At 44.9% G+C, this 20,248-nt stretch overlaps 1 protein-coding gene across 2 annotated transcripts in view; it reads right to left on the reverse strand.

Moving 5' to 3' along the window:
• LOC311233839 (WD repeat-containing protein 37) overlaps nt 1-20,248 on the reverse strand; it is a 110,993-nt gene that overhangs the window by 19,369 nt on the left and 71,376 nt on the right. The window contains exons 10-11 of one of the 2 annotated variants that reach the window (XM_084320879.1): nt 19,887-20,124; nt 13,813-13,954 (exon numbers count right to left, since the gene is read on the reverse strand). In XM_084320879.1, the coding sequence (XP_084177005.1) occupies nt 13,813-13,954; nt 19,887-20,124 (380 nt within the window). Of the gene's footprint in view, nt 1-13,812; nt 13,955-19,886; nt 20,128-20,248 lie in introns of both variants that reach the window. The other variant, XM_084320878.1, reaches the window with a different exon arrangement.

Raw genomic sequence — 20,248 nt, forward strand, 5'->3', positions numbered from 1 at the left:
AAGTGATAGAAACGGCAAAAAATATATTTAAAAAAAAAAAAACTGTAGCATTGGGCTTTTCAGCTGAATCGACCATGCGATCAGTTGAAAATATGTCTGGTTTAACGGTGGAGAGCGAAATAGCAGAGGAACTCAGAAAGATACAAGCTTTCGATTGTAATTGCCAGAAACGGCAAAAGGAAAATTCCGAACGACCTGCCTCGTCTTGTTAAAAAAAACTGTCGGTTGACTTAATCTACCAAAACAGATTGGACACCGCGTCGTTGACACCAAAATAAAGGGACATGTGTCTGTTGTCGATTATTGGAACGTGCAAAAATGTTTCAGAGATGACTCAAAAGACCAAGAAAGTCAACGGCGTACGCGTGGCTTCACGGACAACATACAGATTCCACAACGTTGTCGTCTGTCGTCCAACGTTCTGTTTTATTTATGGGTACGTGTATTTATGATTGTATATTGTATTGTATACGTAGATGTAGATGTATGTTTTGTGTGGTGTGTAACCACAATCGGATCTACAGGACAGAAAAGTAGCGATGTTAATTTCAAACGTAATTCAAGTATTAACATCATGAACATGTCACAATGGCATGTAGAATGTATATTATCATCAATACGTTAGTTTAGCAATAGGTTAAAAGTGTCTAGATAGTTAAACCTTTCGATTTGGCCATTCTACCAGTGAGTGCGTCCATTTTGGATATTTTGGGAATTGTAGGCTTTTTTGCGGCCATTTTGTAATGCACATCGCTAGCGTTGGAATTCTTAAAAACTACACTTCCTGAAGGGATCTATCGGGTTCAAGGTTCATAGTTCTGTATGAATTTCTTTAATAACGCTTATTATTCGGGATAATATAACACAAAAGGTAGTTTTTGACAAATATTGAAAGGCTTTCAAGTATCTCTTCCCTATTGTTAACATGTAGGAACAATTAGATCTGAAATTAGTTTCAAAACGGTTGCACTGTGGTGAAAATAAAAAAGTATTTTTACTGCTTTACATGCTGCTATGATGCCTGAATTTCCCCAAGGGGATCAATAAAGGAATATCTTATCTTAGTTTAGGAATGAACTGAGTGACGGTATTCTATATTCATATTAAAATTGCATTTTTGTTTAGGATCAGCGATGGGCTTCTCAAAAGCCTTTTCAAACACTACAAGACGGATGGCCTGACACCACGTGAGAGGAAGAAACAGCCGCGGACCCACAAGCGTTTTTTGTCTCTGGCCGACATAAAACGGGTCGTCACGTTTCTGATCAACTATGCCGTCCTACATGCGATCGTGTTGCCTGGTCGTCATGCTGGTCACAAGGATTACACTGCAATGTTACCACCAACCAATGTGACCAAAGCTTCCGTGTGGCGCCTCTACAGATGTATAGAAGGTATGTGTACAAACCAGTCCTGCCAGTCCTAAGTACCGCATTAACAAGACATTGAGACATTACCGCTCAACGATCAACATCAACTTGCCGCCCCGCGCCCCCCCCCCCCCCCCCCCCCCCCTCGCACACCCCGTCCCCAACCCCCGGTGACATAACTCCCACTTCTCCATTACAACAATAACTGTGAACCGGACTTGCATTGCTGCACTATACACTATTCCATCCATTGCAAGTCAACGCCCCCCCCCCCCCCTCCATCCATTAACTCAACTGGACTGTCACTGTAATATTTATTTATTTGCACTAGCACTATTGCACTTGGGACATTGATGTGTATATTATTATTATTGAGGACATTGGGACATTGATACTATATTATTATTATTATTATTATTATTATTATTATTATTATTATTATTATTATTATTATTGGCATTATTATTTTGCACATGTTATATTCAGTATGCTTGTATGCCAGTGGTGATGCTCCAAACTAAATTTCGTTGTACCAACAATGCCAATAAAGATTCTATTCTATTCTACCAATCTAACAAAAACACTTTTCGGGATATCGCGTTGTTGGTCAGAGATCCTTTGTTCGGTTGTGGAAAGCACTTCTTCCGCAGATAATGAGCTCAAAACCCAGGACAGATCTGTGTTCTCAATGCTACACCAACAATCACCAATTGAGTCAAGCCGCGGGGAAGCCAGATAAGCTGCAGGTGGAGAAACTCCAGGGGTGTACAGTCTACTAATGTACAGTCTCCTCCCCATTATGTATATATTTTCTGTTAGGATCTCTGGGTAACAGTACTGTATATTTGCATATCATTATGTCACAAATGTTACAGTACTATACCTGTATGTCATGTATGTCGTGTATGTCATAAATGTCACTATGAATTGAAAATGGGGGACCCTGATATAAACAAGACAAACGTCTTCCTCTGGTCTGCATCCCCTTATGTGTGTATTGAGCCGTACTGTGTTGTACCCATGTTAGTCCATGTGTTATAACGATACTGCATGCCCGAGAAGGAAAACCTGGACCGGACTTCTTAGATCAGCGTACAGCCCAAGGGGGAGGGATTCCAATGATGTGCAATACCGGCCGGAAGGCGTTAGGCGGCGGTATTGGCCTTTTGCAAGCTCAGACCCATTCCCAATGATAACATCAGGCTGGATGGATGAAAAATGAATGGATATAGCGAATAAAATAAATAACAATTAAAACCCGACTTTTCTCGTGATTGGCGCTCAACGCATGGCGAGTTAACCCAACCTTTCTCGTGAATGGCGCTGAATGAGTTAACAAGTAATTTAATCTTTTAATTAAATGTTTTTTAATTAAAAGTTTTCTTTAACCATGTTTCTTAAATCTGTGGACGAGAATGAGGCACTTAACCCCCCAACTACTGCCCTTGAGCAAGACACTTAACCCCCAACTACTCCCCTTGAGCAAGGCACATAACCCCCCCAACTACTCCCCTTGAGTAAGACAATTTAGACATCTCCGGTTCGATTGCTACCAAATTCTGCTGGGGATCATTATGGGATCAAGCTTATTAAAGTTAGTATAAGGATTGTTATACAACAGGTAATTCCGACCACGCATTGTGATTGGTCGAGAGCGTTCTAAACAGTAAGTATATTCATGATACATGATATCACCATGAATATACCACTGCACTGGCTTTAGAATGTTGTAGAAAGTTTCAACTACCATTCATCAAACGGAAACTGTGTCAACATGACCTACTCTGCGGACAACGTTACGTTTGATTTGACATACCCGTTAACCATAAACGAGTGGATAGATAAAGAGGACGGGCCTACATCTACCAGTATTCAGAACTGGTACCAGTATGCATAGGCACGTGGGGGCATTTGCATAGGCACAGGGGGCAGCATACATTTTTTTTTTTTTTTTTTTGCTTTGAAATGTTATAGTGAAATATTTTGCACTGTTGTCGCATTTATCTTGTTGAAATCCTCCCACAGGTTATTTTTACTACCACATATTTAATTGAGACCCTTTATTTGTTTAATATTTTCAATTTAGCTGGAAATACATTGCTACATCATTCAGTAACATTTGCAGAGCCTTATAACAAAAACATTATTACGGTCACCATTGTGACCAGTGGGATTAATCAACAAATTGTATTATTTATTTTTCTATTTCATTGAACATTGCACATGTTAAAAGCCATTTTTTTTCTCAAAATGTGAGTATTACCAAGTCAACTTGTGTTCTTAAAACAATGACAATAAACATAGTTTTATTAGGTTGAAATAATGTGGCTGTGTACTTATTTTTCTGTTAACTTATTATGGATTGAAAACTGAAAACCTTAATGCACAGTAACTGAACTCAATATTTTTAAGTTCTGGTAACTTATTATTATATTTTTTTTACAGTGTAGTCTTGCGATCAATCAAAACGTATTTACACGATATACCTCACATTCACCCTCCATTCACATCCTGGTGTTCTCCATTAGGCCTGTAGGTGGAGCTATGACAGCACACGTACAGTACACACACCAATGGTGTGTGATGTGTCCAAAAATGAATGGGCAAATGTGAGTGAAATGGTCGCACTGTATGCAGCTGTTTGTCTGCATTGCATTCCCCCCCCCCCCCAACTCAGATTTAGGGTTGATACAACCATCATAATAATATTGTTAATAATAACAACAACAATTATTATATATGTGACCCGGTACAATGGTAGCATATTAATCACACTGGATACGCTGTTTACAGGGACTACAGACTATGGCTGTAACTGTCTTTATTGCCATAACAACGAACCCGGAAGCGGGCTGAGCTGTCACCTTAAGAAGTGCTCGCCCTCCCCCTAGAGGGCAGGAATAGGAATGGTGAGGTCGTAACACACCAACAGCCACATACATCACACTCCTCCCCACTTAATCGTATCGCTGTCCCCACTTCCAAACCCAGTACCTAATATAGTGATAAAGTGCCCCTGAATGACCCCTTCTAATATAACACCACAAAACAATAGTGCAATAACCCCCATAGTCCAACTGAGACTGTCAGAACGTCCCGCTCAATATGTGAGACGATCAGGAGGCTTAGTTACCCTCACCGGGTACCTCCTACTAGTCTCTGTAGATGTTCTGGTTGGCTCTAAGTCAGCTGCCTCAGTGTGCGTGACTGAGGGACCGGTTAGGGAGGACTCCTGTCCGCCCGCTGGGGAAACGGTCACTGGATCTGGCATAAGGGCTGTCGTAGTTTGTGCAAATGGGGCTGGTGGTATAGGCTCCCCTGAAGTGAGTAGCATCGGGTCACCGGCCCGCATCTGTTCTGTGTGGCGTTTCCAATGCCCCGAGCCTACCCCGACTGTGTAGGACACTGGCCCCTCCTGAGAGACCACCACCCCTGGCCTCCACTTATCCTCCCCCCGTCTATAATCACGGACCAGCACCGGGTCTCCCGATGCAAAGTCCTTGTCTCTGGCGAACTGGGCTCTGCGATCCTGCTGGACTGTCTGAGCCTGATCCACCACCGCTGCCACACTGGGTTTGAGAAGGTCAAGGCGGGAGCGGAGTCGGCGGCGAAGGAAAAACACCGCCGGAGACTCATTAGTCGTGGCGTGGGGAGCATTTCTGTAGCTGAGCAGAAACGAATCCAGTCTGTGCTGCACTGTCGTCGCTCCTCGGGACGCTTTCAATGAGCGTTTTAGTGTCTGTACAAAGCGCTCCGCTTGACCGTTCGTGGCCGGGTGAAAAGGAGCAGAGCGCATGTGCTTCACTCCATTTCCCTTGAGGAAAGACGCAAACTCATATGAAGTAAACTGCGGCCCATTGTCGCTCACCAGAACTTCTGGCAATCCATGGCGACTAAACAACCCCCGCAGTACTTGAATAGTCTTAGCGGTTGTGGTGGAGCCCATCAGCTTCACTTCTGGCCACTTGGAGTGAGCATCCACCACCACCATAAACATATGACCCTCAAAGGGCCCTGCAAAGTCCACATGTATCCTCTGCCACGGAGTGCCTGGCCACGGCCAGGAGTGAAGTGGGGAGAGACCGGGAGATTTCTGGTTGCGCTGACACGACTGACACACTCTGGCCTGTTGTTCTATTTGAGCGTCAATCCCCAGCCACCAGATGTAACTACGAGCCACACCTTTCATTTTAACTACTCCCGGGTGGCCTGCATGCAGCTCCTGTAGTAATTGGGGTCTCAATTTTGGAGGCACAATCACCCGATTTCCCCACAACAAACACCCCTGTACCACTGAGAGTTCATCTTTTCTTGTGTAATAGGGAGTCAGTGCACTGTCCTGCCCTTGCGCCACAGGGAAGTGTCCTGACAAACACATGTCCATCACCTGAGCGAGCACTGGATCATACCTCGTTTCCTTACGAATGTCAGTGCTGCATACGGGCAGCGATTCAAGGTGATGTATCAGTACCGTATCCACTGAACCTGGTTTGTCCTTATGCTCAACCGGCAGTGGCAGGCGTGAGAGGCCGTCCGCATTGCCATGGTCCGCCGCCCCCCTGTACTGAATCGTGTAGTTGTGAGCAGCTAATATTAGGGCCCATCGCTGCAGTCTAGCAGCCGCCATCGATGGGATAGCTTTACTGGGGCTCAATATTGTAGTCAGGGGCCTGTGGTCTGTGAGTAGGGTAAAATGGCGCCCGTACAGATAGGCGTGGAACTTGCGCACGCCAAATATGATCCCCAGGGCCTCCCTCTCAATCTGAGCATAATTTTGCTCCGCTTTACTCAATGTCCTGGAGGCAAACGCTATGGGCCTCTCTTGACCTCCCGGCATCACATGCGAAATCACCGCGCCCACGCCATAGGGCGAGGCGTCACCCGCCAGTATGATTGGCAGTTGGGGATTGTAATGTGTCAACACCCTCTCCGAGAGCAGTTGATCCTTAGCTGAGCAGAAAGCCTTCCCACACTCCTGTGACCATTTCCATGGTGTCCCCTTATGTAGTAACGCGTGAAGGGGGCTGAGTGTCGTTGCCATGTCCTGAACAAACCGACCATAATAATTAATTAATCCCAGGAAGGAGCGCAGCTGGCCCACATTTGTCGGGGCTGGGGCCTCAGCAATCGCCCTGAGCTTTTCTGGGGATTTATGAAGGCCTGTGGCGTCAATATAATGTCCCAGGTATTCCAGTGAGTCCTTGAAAAACTCACATTTCCCTCGCTGCGCCCTGAGACCAAACTTCTCCAATCGACCCAGCACCCCCTCCAGATTCTTCAGGTGCTCTGCATCATTACACCCAGTTACCAATATGTCATCCAAAAAGCAGTGCACATTGGGAAGCCCCTGGAGGACTTGATCCATAATACGCTGAAAGATAGAGGGCGCTGACGTTATGCCGAAAGGCAGTCGGTTATAGCAGAACATCCCCTTGTGCGTTGTGATGGTGAGATATTTGCGTGAACTCTCCTGCACCGGCACCTGCAAGTATGCGTGAGCCAGATCCAGCTTGCTGAACCGCTGCCCCCCCGCTAGCGAAGCAAACATATCCTCTATCCGGGGTATTGGATAATGTTCAGCACAGAGGGCCGGGTTCACCGTCACTTTAAAATCCCTGCAGATGTGCACACTGTCATTCTTCTTAATGATAGGCACAATGGGGGTCGCCCATTCACTGAACTGCACAGGCGAAATTACATTTAGCAGTTGCAGGCGCTCTAGCTCAGCGTCCACCTTTGGCCTAAGTGCATAGGGAACCACCCGGGCCTGACAGAACTTCGGCTGATGTTCGGGCTTGAGTGTCAGAGCTACTTCAAAGCCCTTCAATGTCCCCAGTTCGTCCTTAAATACATTGGCATGCCCCTTTAACACTGCTTCCAGCGTGTTCCCCTGCATGCGTTGTCCAGATCTAACTGTTTTTATGGCTCTCCAGTCCAGTCTCTCTTCTCAGCCACTCACGGCCGAACAAGGGGGGTGCATCGCCTTTCACCACATATAGTGGGAGCCGTGCTTGGTCTCTGTTCATTTGAACCTTCACCTTTACCACCCCCACTGGTGCGATCACTTCACCTGTATATGTTTTCAGCAGAATGTGGGTGTGGCGCAGGCGAATATGACTGAACTTTTCACTATACATTTTCTCTGATATAAGTGAAACGGCTGCCCCCGTGTCAAGCTCCATGTCAATCATTTTCCCCTCCACTTTTGGCCTAACCCAAATCACTGATGAGGCTGAACCGCCCTGCTGAGACACATCACCTGCTGCATCCACCCTGTGCAGGGCTAATTCCCCATCTGAATCAGACCCCGTATCACTCTGCATCCCCCTGGTGTTCATCTTATTTATCCGCCTTTTTGACCTTTCTCCCCCTCTGTCTCTTTGCTCCCATCTTGTGTTAATCCCCCCTCTGTCTCTTTGCTCCCATCTTGTGTCACTTGCTGCTTTATTTTCCTGCTTGCTCTCTCTGCATGTACGTGCAATATGGCCTTTCTTACCGCAACGGTGACAGGCCTGGTCCTTGAAGAAACAGCCACTCTCCACATGATTTGTCCTCCCACACCGGGTGCATTTTCTCCCAGGTGTAGATGAGAGAGACATCGCATTCACTTTTACAGAGCTGCTGAGCTGTTGTGCCTCCCTCGCCACCGTTTCCATAGCAACGGCTATTTCCACCGCTCTGTGATAGGTGAGAGCATTCTCGGTCAATAGTCTCTTCTGTATGGACTCGCTGAGAAGACCACACACGAACCGGTCCCGTAACGCGTCTGACAGGTACGTGCCAAACTCGCAGTGCTCCGACAGCTTCTTCAAATCCGCAATATACTGGGCTATTGTCTCCCCCTCCGATTGATGTCGTTTATGGAAACGAAATCTTTCCGCAATCACAATGGGCTTGGGAGAAAAATGGCTTTGCAGTGCTTGCACAGTCTGAGTATAAGTTATATCCCCCGGTTTATCCGGAGCAATCAAACTGCGCAGTAACCCGTATGTTGTTGCCCCTATTAGACTCAAAAACACCGGAAGCCTCTTCTCATCGGAAATGTCATTTGCAGCCACAAAATGTTCAAACCATTCCACATAAGTCGGCCACTGCTCCGTCGATTCATCAAAAGCCACGATATGCCCGATGATACCAGCCATCCCTCTGTGACGTTAGCCCCTTCGCTAACCGGCGTCAGTGTAGATTCCTCTTCCACTCGTTCCGTCATCAAACAAACGTTAGCGTGGATTCTTTTCAACCAGTGCCGTCACTGGATGAACCGTACTCGTCGCCATTTATTATATATGTGACCCGGTACAATGGTAGCATATTAATCACACTGGATACGCTGTTTACAGGGACTACAGACTATGGCTGTAGCTGTCTTTATTGCCATAACAACGAACCCGGAAGCGGGCTGAGCTGTCACCTTAAGAAGTGCTCGCCCTCCCCCTAGAGGGCAGGAATAGGAATGGTGAGGTCGTAACACACCAACAGCCACATACATCACAACAATAATGATGTAATAATGTAAAAATTATTATTAAAAAGACCTGATTATGAGAAAAAAAATTACGATGCATGGAATATTGTTGAGGCACACTAGTTACAACTATATTTCAAACAGGCACTCCATGTCAAAAAGGTTGCTGACCCCTGCATTAGACCATACTTTACTATGAATATGTGAATGAAAAAGTTTAACGTTGCTACACAATGAACAATACATATAGGACTTTGAATGGGCCCTAATAATGGCAATGTAGCAATAGAATTTAAAAAGTTATAGCCCTGCAAAGAAGGGGACTTTCTCCATAGACAAATAGCGCTGGCAATCTATGGTATATCATGAATTTAACCTTAGGCAGCCAAAGTGTTAATACCGTGAAAACTAAAAAAGATATCAATTAATGTTTGAAATTTCTTTATTGGGAATAACCCCTTGAGATGAGGGGTTATTCCCAATAAAGACATTTCAAACATTTCACGGTATTAACCAATTAACTTCAGAAAGGCGTGGCTAAGACTGTTAGGCCAATCATCACGGAATCTGCAGGGTGACCTGAAAATCACATTCAAATCAACCACTAGGGGCCACTACAAATGTACAAAATGTGCATGGAATAACACAATTCGGATTATATGTCAACGTTTTCTTATACAAACATTACAAAACAGGACATGTTTCATAACACTGCTGAACCACGTGTGTGAACTTATTTTGAAAACCTAATGATCAATACTGGCTTGAAACCTGCAGATCGCCACTTGCAGCCAGGCCCGGACTGGCCATCGGGAGCACCGGGAGTTTTCCCGGTGGCCTGGCCTGCACAGATTAAATTTTTTTTTTTTTTTTTTTTTATATATATAATTTTTTTTTTGCCATGCCATTGTTTCTAGTTGTGGCGGCGGCGCAGCGCGATAGTTAGATAACCTAGGTGGGTGGGGAACAACCAGGATTTCACTGTCTGCGACAGAGTTGGAGAATTATCTCTCCCTCACGCGGATCACACACACACAATGGAGCCGTGCTGCCGCTTGTGATTGGTGGAGGCGGGACCAGGCGATACAACTGATTGACAGCGGAGGCGGCGAATGGAATGGCAGACGGCACTCGGATGCAGAATAACAGCCAGGCAATGAGCCAGGTAGTGAGGGACTCGGGAGAGATACAGTAGAGCGAAGGTCAATTAACGTTGATGTCAAGATGGACAGTGGAAGAAAGAGAAAGGGTGGAGGAGAGAGGGATAAAACAAAGAAAAAGAAAGGCCCTTACAGGAGAGAGTGGTTAACTGTATTATAATAGTAAATAGAAAAATATGTTGTGCTCTTGCAATTGCAATAAGCAATTGTTGGCTCATTAGTTTGTGATTCACATGCACTAAAATTCACCAGAATGCAGGAAATTAAGTCTTTGTAACAAAAAATGTCCTGGTGGGGGACCCCCAGACCCCCCGCTTAAAAAGTGGCCTGATTGGGGCTATATTTCGCGCTATATCTCCCGGTATGAATTATTTCCCCAGTCCGGCCCTGCTTGCAGCTATATAAATTATTATTATCTTGCTTGGTTAAGTGAAGTGGATGAACATTCATGACTGTTTTAGTTTGTCCAGATGAGGTGGTGAGTGCAGCTGTGTAAGTGAGAAGACAAGCTATATCGCTTTGATTCCGATAGAGATGGAATAAACAGTACGAGTGTCTTGATTTGATTTGAAATCTTTATTTCGAACATGTAAATACAAACAAAATAAAACAAAACCAAATCATTAACTCATTGACCGCCACGTTGGGAACGGGATATGACTGTGCTGCCAACGCATTAAACTTATGGAGTCGCTCACCTTGTTTGCAGGGATATAACTATTTAAATATTATAGCTATATATGCAATACTATGGCCCATTTGGTATCGAGTATCTATCATTCAAGATGTGAAAAGGGATTTTTTTTCCATCCATACATTCCCGTTTTATACCGTGGTGAATATAAGTATGGATTTAGAGCGGTTTAGGGTAATTCCTGGAAAGCCAGTAATAGACTGTGACTCATATTATACTTAATCCATTGGCCTTTCGTCCCTATACACTAGGGCTGTCCCCGACTAAGGATTTGGATGGTCGACTAGGATTGGCCAAAATTTGCCGTTAGTCGACTATTGGTCGACGACAAAAAAAAACATAAAAAAAAGTATAATATTTAAAAAAATATTATTATTATTTTTTATCATTCCATTTGGGCTGTGGGGGGTGCTTAATGTCTGAAGGAGTCGACTGAAGGCTTCTTGTCCTCTGCAAAAGCATGCAATTGGTCCACTGATGGATACATCTTGATATTTGTCTAGTCTAGTGTGTTCATTAGATGGGTGAAATCCTCTTTCAGTGCCTCTGTGCCTGTTTTCGTAGGCAGTTGGCCTCTGGTATGCGTGCCATTAGCGTTAGCCACGCTTCTAGGCCTATTTTCTTTTGGGTCGTTTCTGATTAATTCATTGTCAATAACGGAATTTGTTAGTACAACAGCATACGCTGATCAGGGCAATGGCTAGGAAAGAAATGCAGACCAAGCTGAAATTGACGTTAAATTGCTCTTACCTGTGGCTGATGAGATTACAAAAAGAATATTCCAATTATTTGATTGATTGATTTTATTTAGACATAAACATATACAGATCACATGAGTATTTGCTTTGTCAGGGATAGAAACGAAAAGTCCAGTGGGTGGGGCTGACTACAATGCCTTCAGCTGGGGGATGGGGGTAGGAGGGGGTGGGTGGGGCTATGACTACAATGCCGTCTGGGGGATGGGACTGGAGGGGGTGGGAGGGGGGGGGGGGGGGGATGCGCGAGCCAAGTCCTGGGTGGGGGAGGTAGGGGTGCTGGAGTGGGCTGGGGAAAAGGAACGCCATGTACAGTCCTTATCTTCTCGACTCCCGACTTGTGAATTCCACTGTCTGCAGCAGAGTTGAGACGGGGGGGGGGGGGAGGGGGGGGGGACGGTGGGGTGCAGCAGGCAGCAGTGAAATGCTTCCAGAATGCCCCAATTTGATTTAAACACGATTTGTCACGCTTTTAATCTCCTGCGCGATCCCCAGCATGACCTGTGATCTCGATTGTTCGTCCGAATGATATACAGCGAGTCTCTTTAACCGTTCCATGTGGGAGACTTCCATCCTGGCTACAGCATGGAAGTTTACGTCTTTCCAAATTATTCGTATACAAAACCAGATCCAGATAGCGATCGCTCCCATTCCGATCAGCATGATTGCATGATTGCCATCTGCTAGATCGTATGTCCATTTGGCCCAAGCCATAACCCCCCACAGCATAATGAATCTGGCGTCCCGAAAGCAATTCAATGCGATCGGGTATACCCCTCTGTCCACATTACTCAAAAACTCTGCCCGGAGGAATTTCAATGTTACACAGTCATACACAGAGTCAGAAAGGAAGTGCGACATCGGCCGCATACCACCAGGCGGCGGTATTGGACCTTTGCTATCTCAGACATATTGCATATGGTACCACAGCCATCCTGGGTGATTTATGAATGGAAATAGCGAATAAAAGAAATAACGATCCAATAACGTATATATGTGGTTGGCGTTATTCGATTGGCGGACAAACACATATTAAATCGTTGTTGGCGGCCAAAAAAAGCAATAAAAAAAAATTACTATTTTAACCCTTTAATCGCCAAGGACGCCGTAACGTCATTCTCCGCCATGCGTAATCTGCCAATGACGCCGTAACACGTCATTGAGATCAATATTTCAAAAATCTGTGATGGCAATCATATTTCACCCGCGGAGTCTTGAGATCCCCTGTTGATCTCCTCTCAACTCTCCAACGGTTCAAGAGCGCCATCTGATGGCGGATCGCCCAAACAGCAAACCGGAAACGGAAACTGGTGCTCATCCATATTCGGTCCGGACTCGAGCTCGACACAATGGATAGCGATCCGTTGCCAATAACTCGATAAACAACATGATTTGGACATATATACTATTATACAACCTGGAAATGGATCGCATATTTCAACATCCCATAATAGCAATCTTTTTGCTCCACGCTCATCGCCCAACGGCCCGAGGAGACTGGGGTAAGTTTCAGCGTTTATTATTACCGTGTTCGATACAAACTGCTCTGATGATCATATCACCCACACTACATGAATCATCTAACGTTGGCCACGGAATTATAAACGACCCCCCCCCCCATCCGGTCAACATCAGATGATGAGTAGTAACTTCTAGAAGCACGTACATTTGAAATTTTTTATCTGGCGCCGATCGCTATCAAACTGTATTTGATCATCAATATAATGCATTTAGGGCTATAAATCACGTTCTGCAGAATGCTGCAGAAAACGATAAAAACATATTTATACTTTAGACCGTATTTTAGTATGAATATGTGAATGAAAAAGTAGAACGTTGCTACATCCTGAACAATAGATAATTGACGTTGAATGGGCCATAGTAATGTCAATTTAGCAATACAATTAAAAAAGTTATAGCCCTGCAAAGAAGGGGAACTTCTCCATAGACAAATAGAGCTGGCAGAGGATGGTATAAGGATGTACATAAGCGTGGCAGAGAAAGGGTTAATAAAAAAAAGAGAACATAACTCAATGAATTTACATGTTCGAAAAGGAGTAGGAAGAAGTATACACTTATTTAATCCTACCCCTTTTCCACTACTCAAAATAAATGTAATTTCTTATTAATTTAAAACTATACAAAACAAATATATATATACAAATATATGCAATTTTTATATATATATATATATATATATATATATATATATATATATATATATATTATATATATGTAAAACATGAAGAAAAGAAAAGATAACACCCGTGAATGTCAAATCTCTTCCTCAATCCCTTTACTTTGATGTGAGAACATTAAGAGCGTGTGCGTGTGTGGGTGTGTGTGTGTGTGTGTGTGTCTGACTGACTCTGTGTGTCCCTGGAACACGTTGACGGAGTGGATGGAGGGGTCCCTGAAGTCCCACAGTCTGAAGGTGGTGTCCCGGGACGAGGTCACGACCAGACGCTGGGTCGGGTGGGTGCAGCAGTGGGTCAGCTCCTGGTCGTGGCCTGCGCACACACACGCACGCACGCACACACACACACAGACAGACACATGGCTTAGCACAGGGTTCCCACAGACATTGCAAAATGAAATTCAAGGACTTTCAAGTACTTTTCCAAGCACTATTTTTCATTTTAAAGGGGCATTTAAAAGGATCCAATTCACTTTTAAATTCTGTTTTTTTATAGGAAAGAAAATCTGATACAATATTTATGGCTTAAAACCAATTTCCGACAATTAGTTACACTTAAAATAAAAATTATATTTCTTGATTCAGAACAATTTGATCATGGATGAACAAAACTTTCAATGCGAATAGTTGATCTGAATTTCAAGGACTTTTTAAGCACCTTGTTAAAAATGGGTTGTTCAAGGAATTCCAGGCCTCGACTTTTCCCCCAAAAATCAAGCACTTTAAGGACCTTGTGCGAACCCTGTTAGCAGCATCTCTACACCTTTACCCTCATTGAGATACAAGGATCTAAGAATATGCAAATTAGCAACAAGCACCCATTGATATTTACCAGGAAAAATATAAGTTTGCAGCTTATATTCTTTCAAGACATGTGAATACCTACTCACTATACACACAGTATATACGTCCCACATCACAATATATCACCAAAGTGGGCAAGTATTCAAGCGCACTTAGCTTAGTGAGGAGAAATGGGACAGGGCAAAAGTATCAGCCTGATTAACCCCTAGGACTTATTCGGGGTGATTCAAGGCTAAATGTCAAGGTAAAGCAGTAGGTGCCACATACAAGTATCATAAACCATTGGAAAGCCGGCACCCTAAGGAATCATTTGAGATGCAGCTCGTCTTTTATTTTTTTTTAAACTTAATTTTTTAGCGTTTATCGCTTTTCTGGTCAAGCATGACCGACAGTTGTAGGGTGAAACGGGAGAGAGAGCAGGGGGAGACATTCGGCAAATGACGGCGAGTCCGGGAATCGAACTCGGAGTCAACCAGATCCGTGACGCAGCACGGAGTCCCGCGACGCAGCGCGGTAACATGGTGTGCTACTGGAGCACCCCAGCTCGTCTTTTATAGAAGAAAGAAGAAAGAAGACTTTTATTAATCCCCTTCGTCATTGACCTGTCCTAACTATTAGGAACAGCCTGTCACCCAGGGACCAACACCAGTTGTAATGCCAGTACCTTGGTCAAGGACAATGGCAGGAATATATACCTAGAATGCATGTCTTTTTTATGTCTATTAACTCTTTGAATGCCCAAAACGTGATAACACGTGTTATCAGCCCGACACCTGAATGCCCACCACGATTATTAGCGTTTTATTTTTTTATTAGCGATCTGAATTCATATTTCATCAACCGAGTCTACCGTTGGTATGCAGCCCCTGAAGGAGTTCAGATGTGAAAAAACCGCCCCCTATCATCTCCCAGATGGTAATGCACCCTTTTGGAATGGACTCAATGAAAATGGATGAGAAAAGAAAAATCCGGAATCCACATTTTACTTCTTACGCATGTAACCGGAGATGATCCCAGTCATTGTGGACCATCAGAACAGCGTGGAATATGTGTTTACAGTATGTAGCGTTGGATCAATAAAAGCGATCGATTTTTGGAATGGCGATCAGGAATTGGAATAATCTTTTTGGATAACATCTGATCTCGGGTAAGGAATCTATTTTACCAGTCTTAGGATAATCAGACCTGTTTTCACAGAGATATAAGCTTTTCCCCTATGTGTGATGTGGCTGTTTGGCTGTGCGAGCGATCAGAAAATATATCAGATCAGATATCAGATCGCCTATATAGCGTGCATACGTACACATATATTATCGATAATCTAGCGTTTATTTGAAAACGATTCATAAATAGGCCGAAAAATTAGAACGTTTTTGTGTATTCTAGAATATTCCGTTTATCATGGAATCTTTTTATTTTCCTTAAACGAGGGCTTTTCAAGATGCTATAAAACGAGAATGAACCGATAAAAAAACAATCCGCTTCGACAATGTTGACTGGAAAACGAGTCATTGATAAGCGACGGGCAGATTAGACACATAGCCATAATTAAAAATATAGATTAGGCGTTTTTAACGCCAACATTGAAGTGGATGGTGGGCATTCAAGCACTAAATCGTGCGCCCCCTGCTGGCACTGAAAGAGTTAATATGCAATAAAAATACATTAAAACATAGCTGGTCAGTTATGTTATCAGAAACATAAAAAACGCACACCGCTCTCATCAACCACCCAGGGTTTTTGTTAGAATTTTTTTTTGCAGGTCTGAGTGTCCGGTAGATTTCAATCTACCGGACAAATGGGATAAATTCCGGTCAGAGTTTATTGAGCTTAAAAACAATTGATAGGCCTATATAAAGAATGACATCCTCAAGGCATTTATAATATTTTAACTTAAAACTAGGCTACTTTTGCGTATATACAGTCATTAATATATTCCAAATAAAATAAGTCCCTCGAGACTTCGTGCTGCTGCCGACTTGAGGTGTCGGTGGGCAGTCTGCCTGACATTAATAAACAGCAGTCTGTTATAATCACATTTTTATGAGCTAACGAATTCCGTTATATTGGACATTTGTATTAATTATATCAAGCGAAGAACTGAGAAATTTGGCAGAGAGAGACGGCAACATTATCGTGGGTTTGCGTGATGTATATCTCCACCTCCCAACGACTTGGTGCTGGTCATAATGTCCGGTGAAAATAATCCCCTCTAAGCACAATTTGATTATTTGAATTGTATTAAAATAGGCTAAAATTAAATAGCCTATGCGATGAACGAAACAATCATTACATTTGTTTCATCGTTGCTTCACCAAGCAGCCGGTCTAATAATGACCGCTGTTGTCAGCGCGAGCTTGCTGCTGCTAGATTTGCGAGAAGCATCCAGCTGCAGACCCACAGAGCAGCGGTGTTTTCAGGTCCGGTCTGGGGACCGCTCAGCAGCGCCCCCCACCAAACAGCTGAATTGCCAATGGCTGAATTGGAGTACTGCACTGTGCCGGCAAAGCTGGCGGGTTCTGTGGGTCTGCAGCTGCATGCTTTTCGCAAATCTAGCAGCAGCAAGCTCTCGCTGACACAGCGTTGTCATTATTAGACCGGCTGCTTGGTGAAGCAACGATGAAACAAATGTAATGATTGTTTCGTTCATCGCATAGGCTATTTAATTTTTGCCTATTTTAATACAATTCAAATAATCAAATTGTGCTTAGAGGGAATTATTTTCACCGGACATTATGCCCAGAGAGATTAAATATGTCGGACTTCAACAGATTTTGCCGGTCAAATACCGGTAATTACCGGCTAACGGAAACGCTGCAACCACCCCATCCCTCCTCTCCCCCTCTATCCCTCTCTCTCCCCCCTTCTCTCCCCCTCTATCCCTCTCTCTCTCCCCCCTCTCCCTCCCCCCTATATCCCTATCTCTCTCCCTCTCTCTCCCATCTATCCCTTGCTCTCCCCCCTCTATCCCTCTCTCTCCCCTCTATCCCTCTCTCCCCCCTCTCGCTCTCTCTGCCCCCTCTATCCATCTCTCTCTCCTCTATCCCTCTCTCCCCCTCTATCCCCCCTCTATCCCTCTCTCTCCCCCCTCTACTTTGCTGTTACTCCCGGAGGCGCAGAGAAATGGGGCAGTGGGGCAACACTGAAAATCAAAGGCAATCAATATCATTTTGAATAATAGCTGTTTTCCCGAACCCCCCCCACTGTTAGTGATACAACCAATGTGTATAACTACTATAAAGCCAAATGTCAAACTGCACCAAGCGCTGCCACTCCCCTGGCCACGCCCCCTTGGTACAATTTCATTGACAAAATAAAGCCAGGCTATTTCCCAGATACCCATGATTTTACAACAGAAGAGGTGGATGCAGTTCTGACTTCTCTTCACAATAACAAGGCTAGCGGATCTGATGGGGTCATCTATGAGACGTTGAGAGCTACCAGGCCCACGTCAACACAGACACTCACACATATCTTCAATGCCTGCCTGATCAATGAGAAGGTGCCTGATTCATGGAAAGGGGCCCTCATCCATAGAATACCAAAAAAGGAAAATATCCCAGATGATCCTTCCACTTGGCGTGACATTTCACTATTGCCCACTATATATAAAGTTTTTATGAAGTGCCTACTCACCCGCATCTTACCCTGGCTGGTGGACACAGGGATTCTCTCCCCCCATCAGAAAGCTTATATCAACAGACAGGGAATGAACGAACATGTGTTTTGCTTAAAAACCGGAATAGACGATTTCAAACATAAATCATCCAAATTCTACACTGTTTTTGGACTTTAGAGACGCATTTGGTACACTCTCCTATGAGGTGATGTTAAAAACATTAGAGGAAATACACCTGCCTCAGCCTTTTGTGAATATTGTATCCAGTGTATACCAAGGTTCATTTATCCAAGTTATCTGTGGGCAGCAGCTCACAGAGCCGATTGCACTGAAGGTTGGAATAAAAACTGTCTGTCCCTGGAGTGCCGTGAACTTCATCCTAGCACTCAACCAGTGGATGAAGTGGATTTATCAGTGCGCTCCTCTGCATGTCCGATCCCCAAATCCTGTTCAGGGATATGCGGACGACGTGCAGGTGTCATCACGACAGGAAGATGTCATCATTAACATGCTGGCACGCACTGATGAGTTCCTCCAGTGATCAGGGCTGGAGGTGAAGCAAGCCAAGTGCGCCGTACTCCATGAGCGCCGCAGTGGAGGCAACCGCTGGTATAAGGCCAAGAACGACAAGCCCCCCCTCCTTTCTTGTAATGGGCCAACCCATCAAGGTGTATTCCCATAACGAGACCTACCCATACCTTGGCCACAGGTTTAACATCGCTGGAGAGTGGGGGGAGCAGGTCGAGGAGCTCACTACAGAGTTTCTCCATCGTCTACACCTAATTGACCTGTCCCCCCTCCCCGTCATCATGAAGTTCCAGGCTGTGAGAGAGGTGGCTCTGGCTAAAATCCAACACCTTTTTGCCAATGTACACATCCCTCTCAAGGCACTGAGAGAAATGACAAACAAAACTGTTCAGCTGGTCAGAAAGTGGGTAGGCCTCAACACACACTCCACACAGGGCATGATCTTTCTCCCATGTGGAGAGGGAGGGCTGGGAGTCCCCAATGTCGACATAGCCACCAGGCTAGCCCACCTGCTCCACATGCTTAACAATGATGATGTCACCGTCAGAGAAATGGCCAGGGCCTCTCTCCTGCTGGATCTACGCAGAAGGAAGATCCCCCTGGCCACCGCAGACCAGAATAACTTCCTCGGCTTCAGGAAGAAAGACTCTGGGAAACTGGACTCTCGGGCCAAGGGCTTCGGGGTCTGGTCTGACTGGCCAGATCTCAATGACCTCTGCAACCAGACTGGAGTTCAGCTGAAATGGACAAGACCCACCAACACACAGACTGAAGTCTCTGATGAACTTATCACAGACCCCTGTGTGGTTGTGAAGGCCAACATCACAACACCGCAGGAAGAGACTGTCGAACTGCACAGAGACTCTGCAAGGAGGGTTCTGCTTAGCATGAAGCAGTCTGAGATCAGGCAGCACTGGTGTGGACTCAGACTACAGGGAAAGCTAGCTTGTTTGGAGTTTGCTGACCACTCAGTCTCACACTCAGTGTATAAGAACGCCGCTGTTGGTGAGGATGTTTTCAAATTTACCATCAAAGCAAGACTGCAGGTATTACCCACTCAATACAATCTGTCCACTTGGTATCCTCAAACTCACAGTCCATTCTGTTTAAACCATCAGGATTCACAACACCTAGAATCCATTGCACACATAACAAACAGATGTAATGCATACAAACACCTGTACATCGCTCGTCATGACCGTATTGTGGACATTGTGTCTCTCCCCCTCTCTCCCTCTCTCTCTCCCTCCTCTCCCATCTCCCTCCTCTCCCCCATCCCTTCCTCTCATCCTACCGGTAAGGGAGTGGACCAGTTCGGACGTCTCAACGTCATAGAGGTTGGCGGCCCTGTCCCAGGACGCAGTCACGGCCTGCTTGCCGCCCACCAGCCAGTCGGCAGCGATGACCACCCCCTGGTGGCTGCGCAGGGTGGTGGTGGCCACGCGCACCGACGGGCAGTCACTGGGGCCCTCCACCTCGCAGTCCGCCTCGTCTTTGTCCGAGAAATCCACGTCGTCCTCGCACGGCGTCTGCTGCTGTGGTGGGGGAAGGAGGTAAAGACAAAACATATTTTGGGATTTATTTTTTTTAATAAAAAAAAATGTGCCTATCTGACCAATGTACCAGTAATACTGACACTTTAATAAAGCAAGGTAT

The sequence above is a fragment of the Notolepis coatsorum genome (genome assembly GCF_963971535.1).
Source record: "Notolepis coatsorum genome assembly, chromosome: 8".
Taxonomy (NCBI): Eukaryota; Metazoa; Chordata; class Actinopteri; order Aulopiformes; family Paralepididae; genus Notolepis; species Notolepis coatsorum.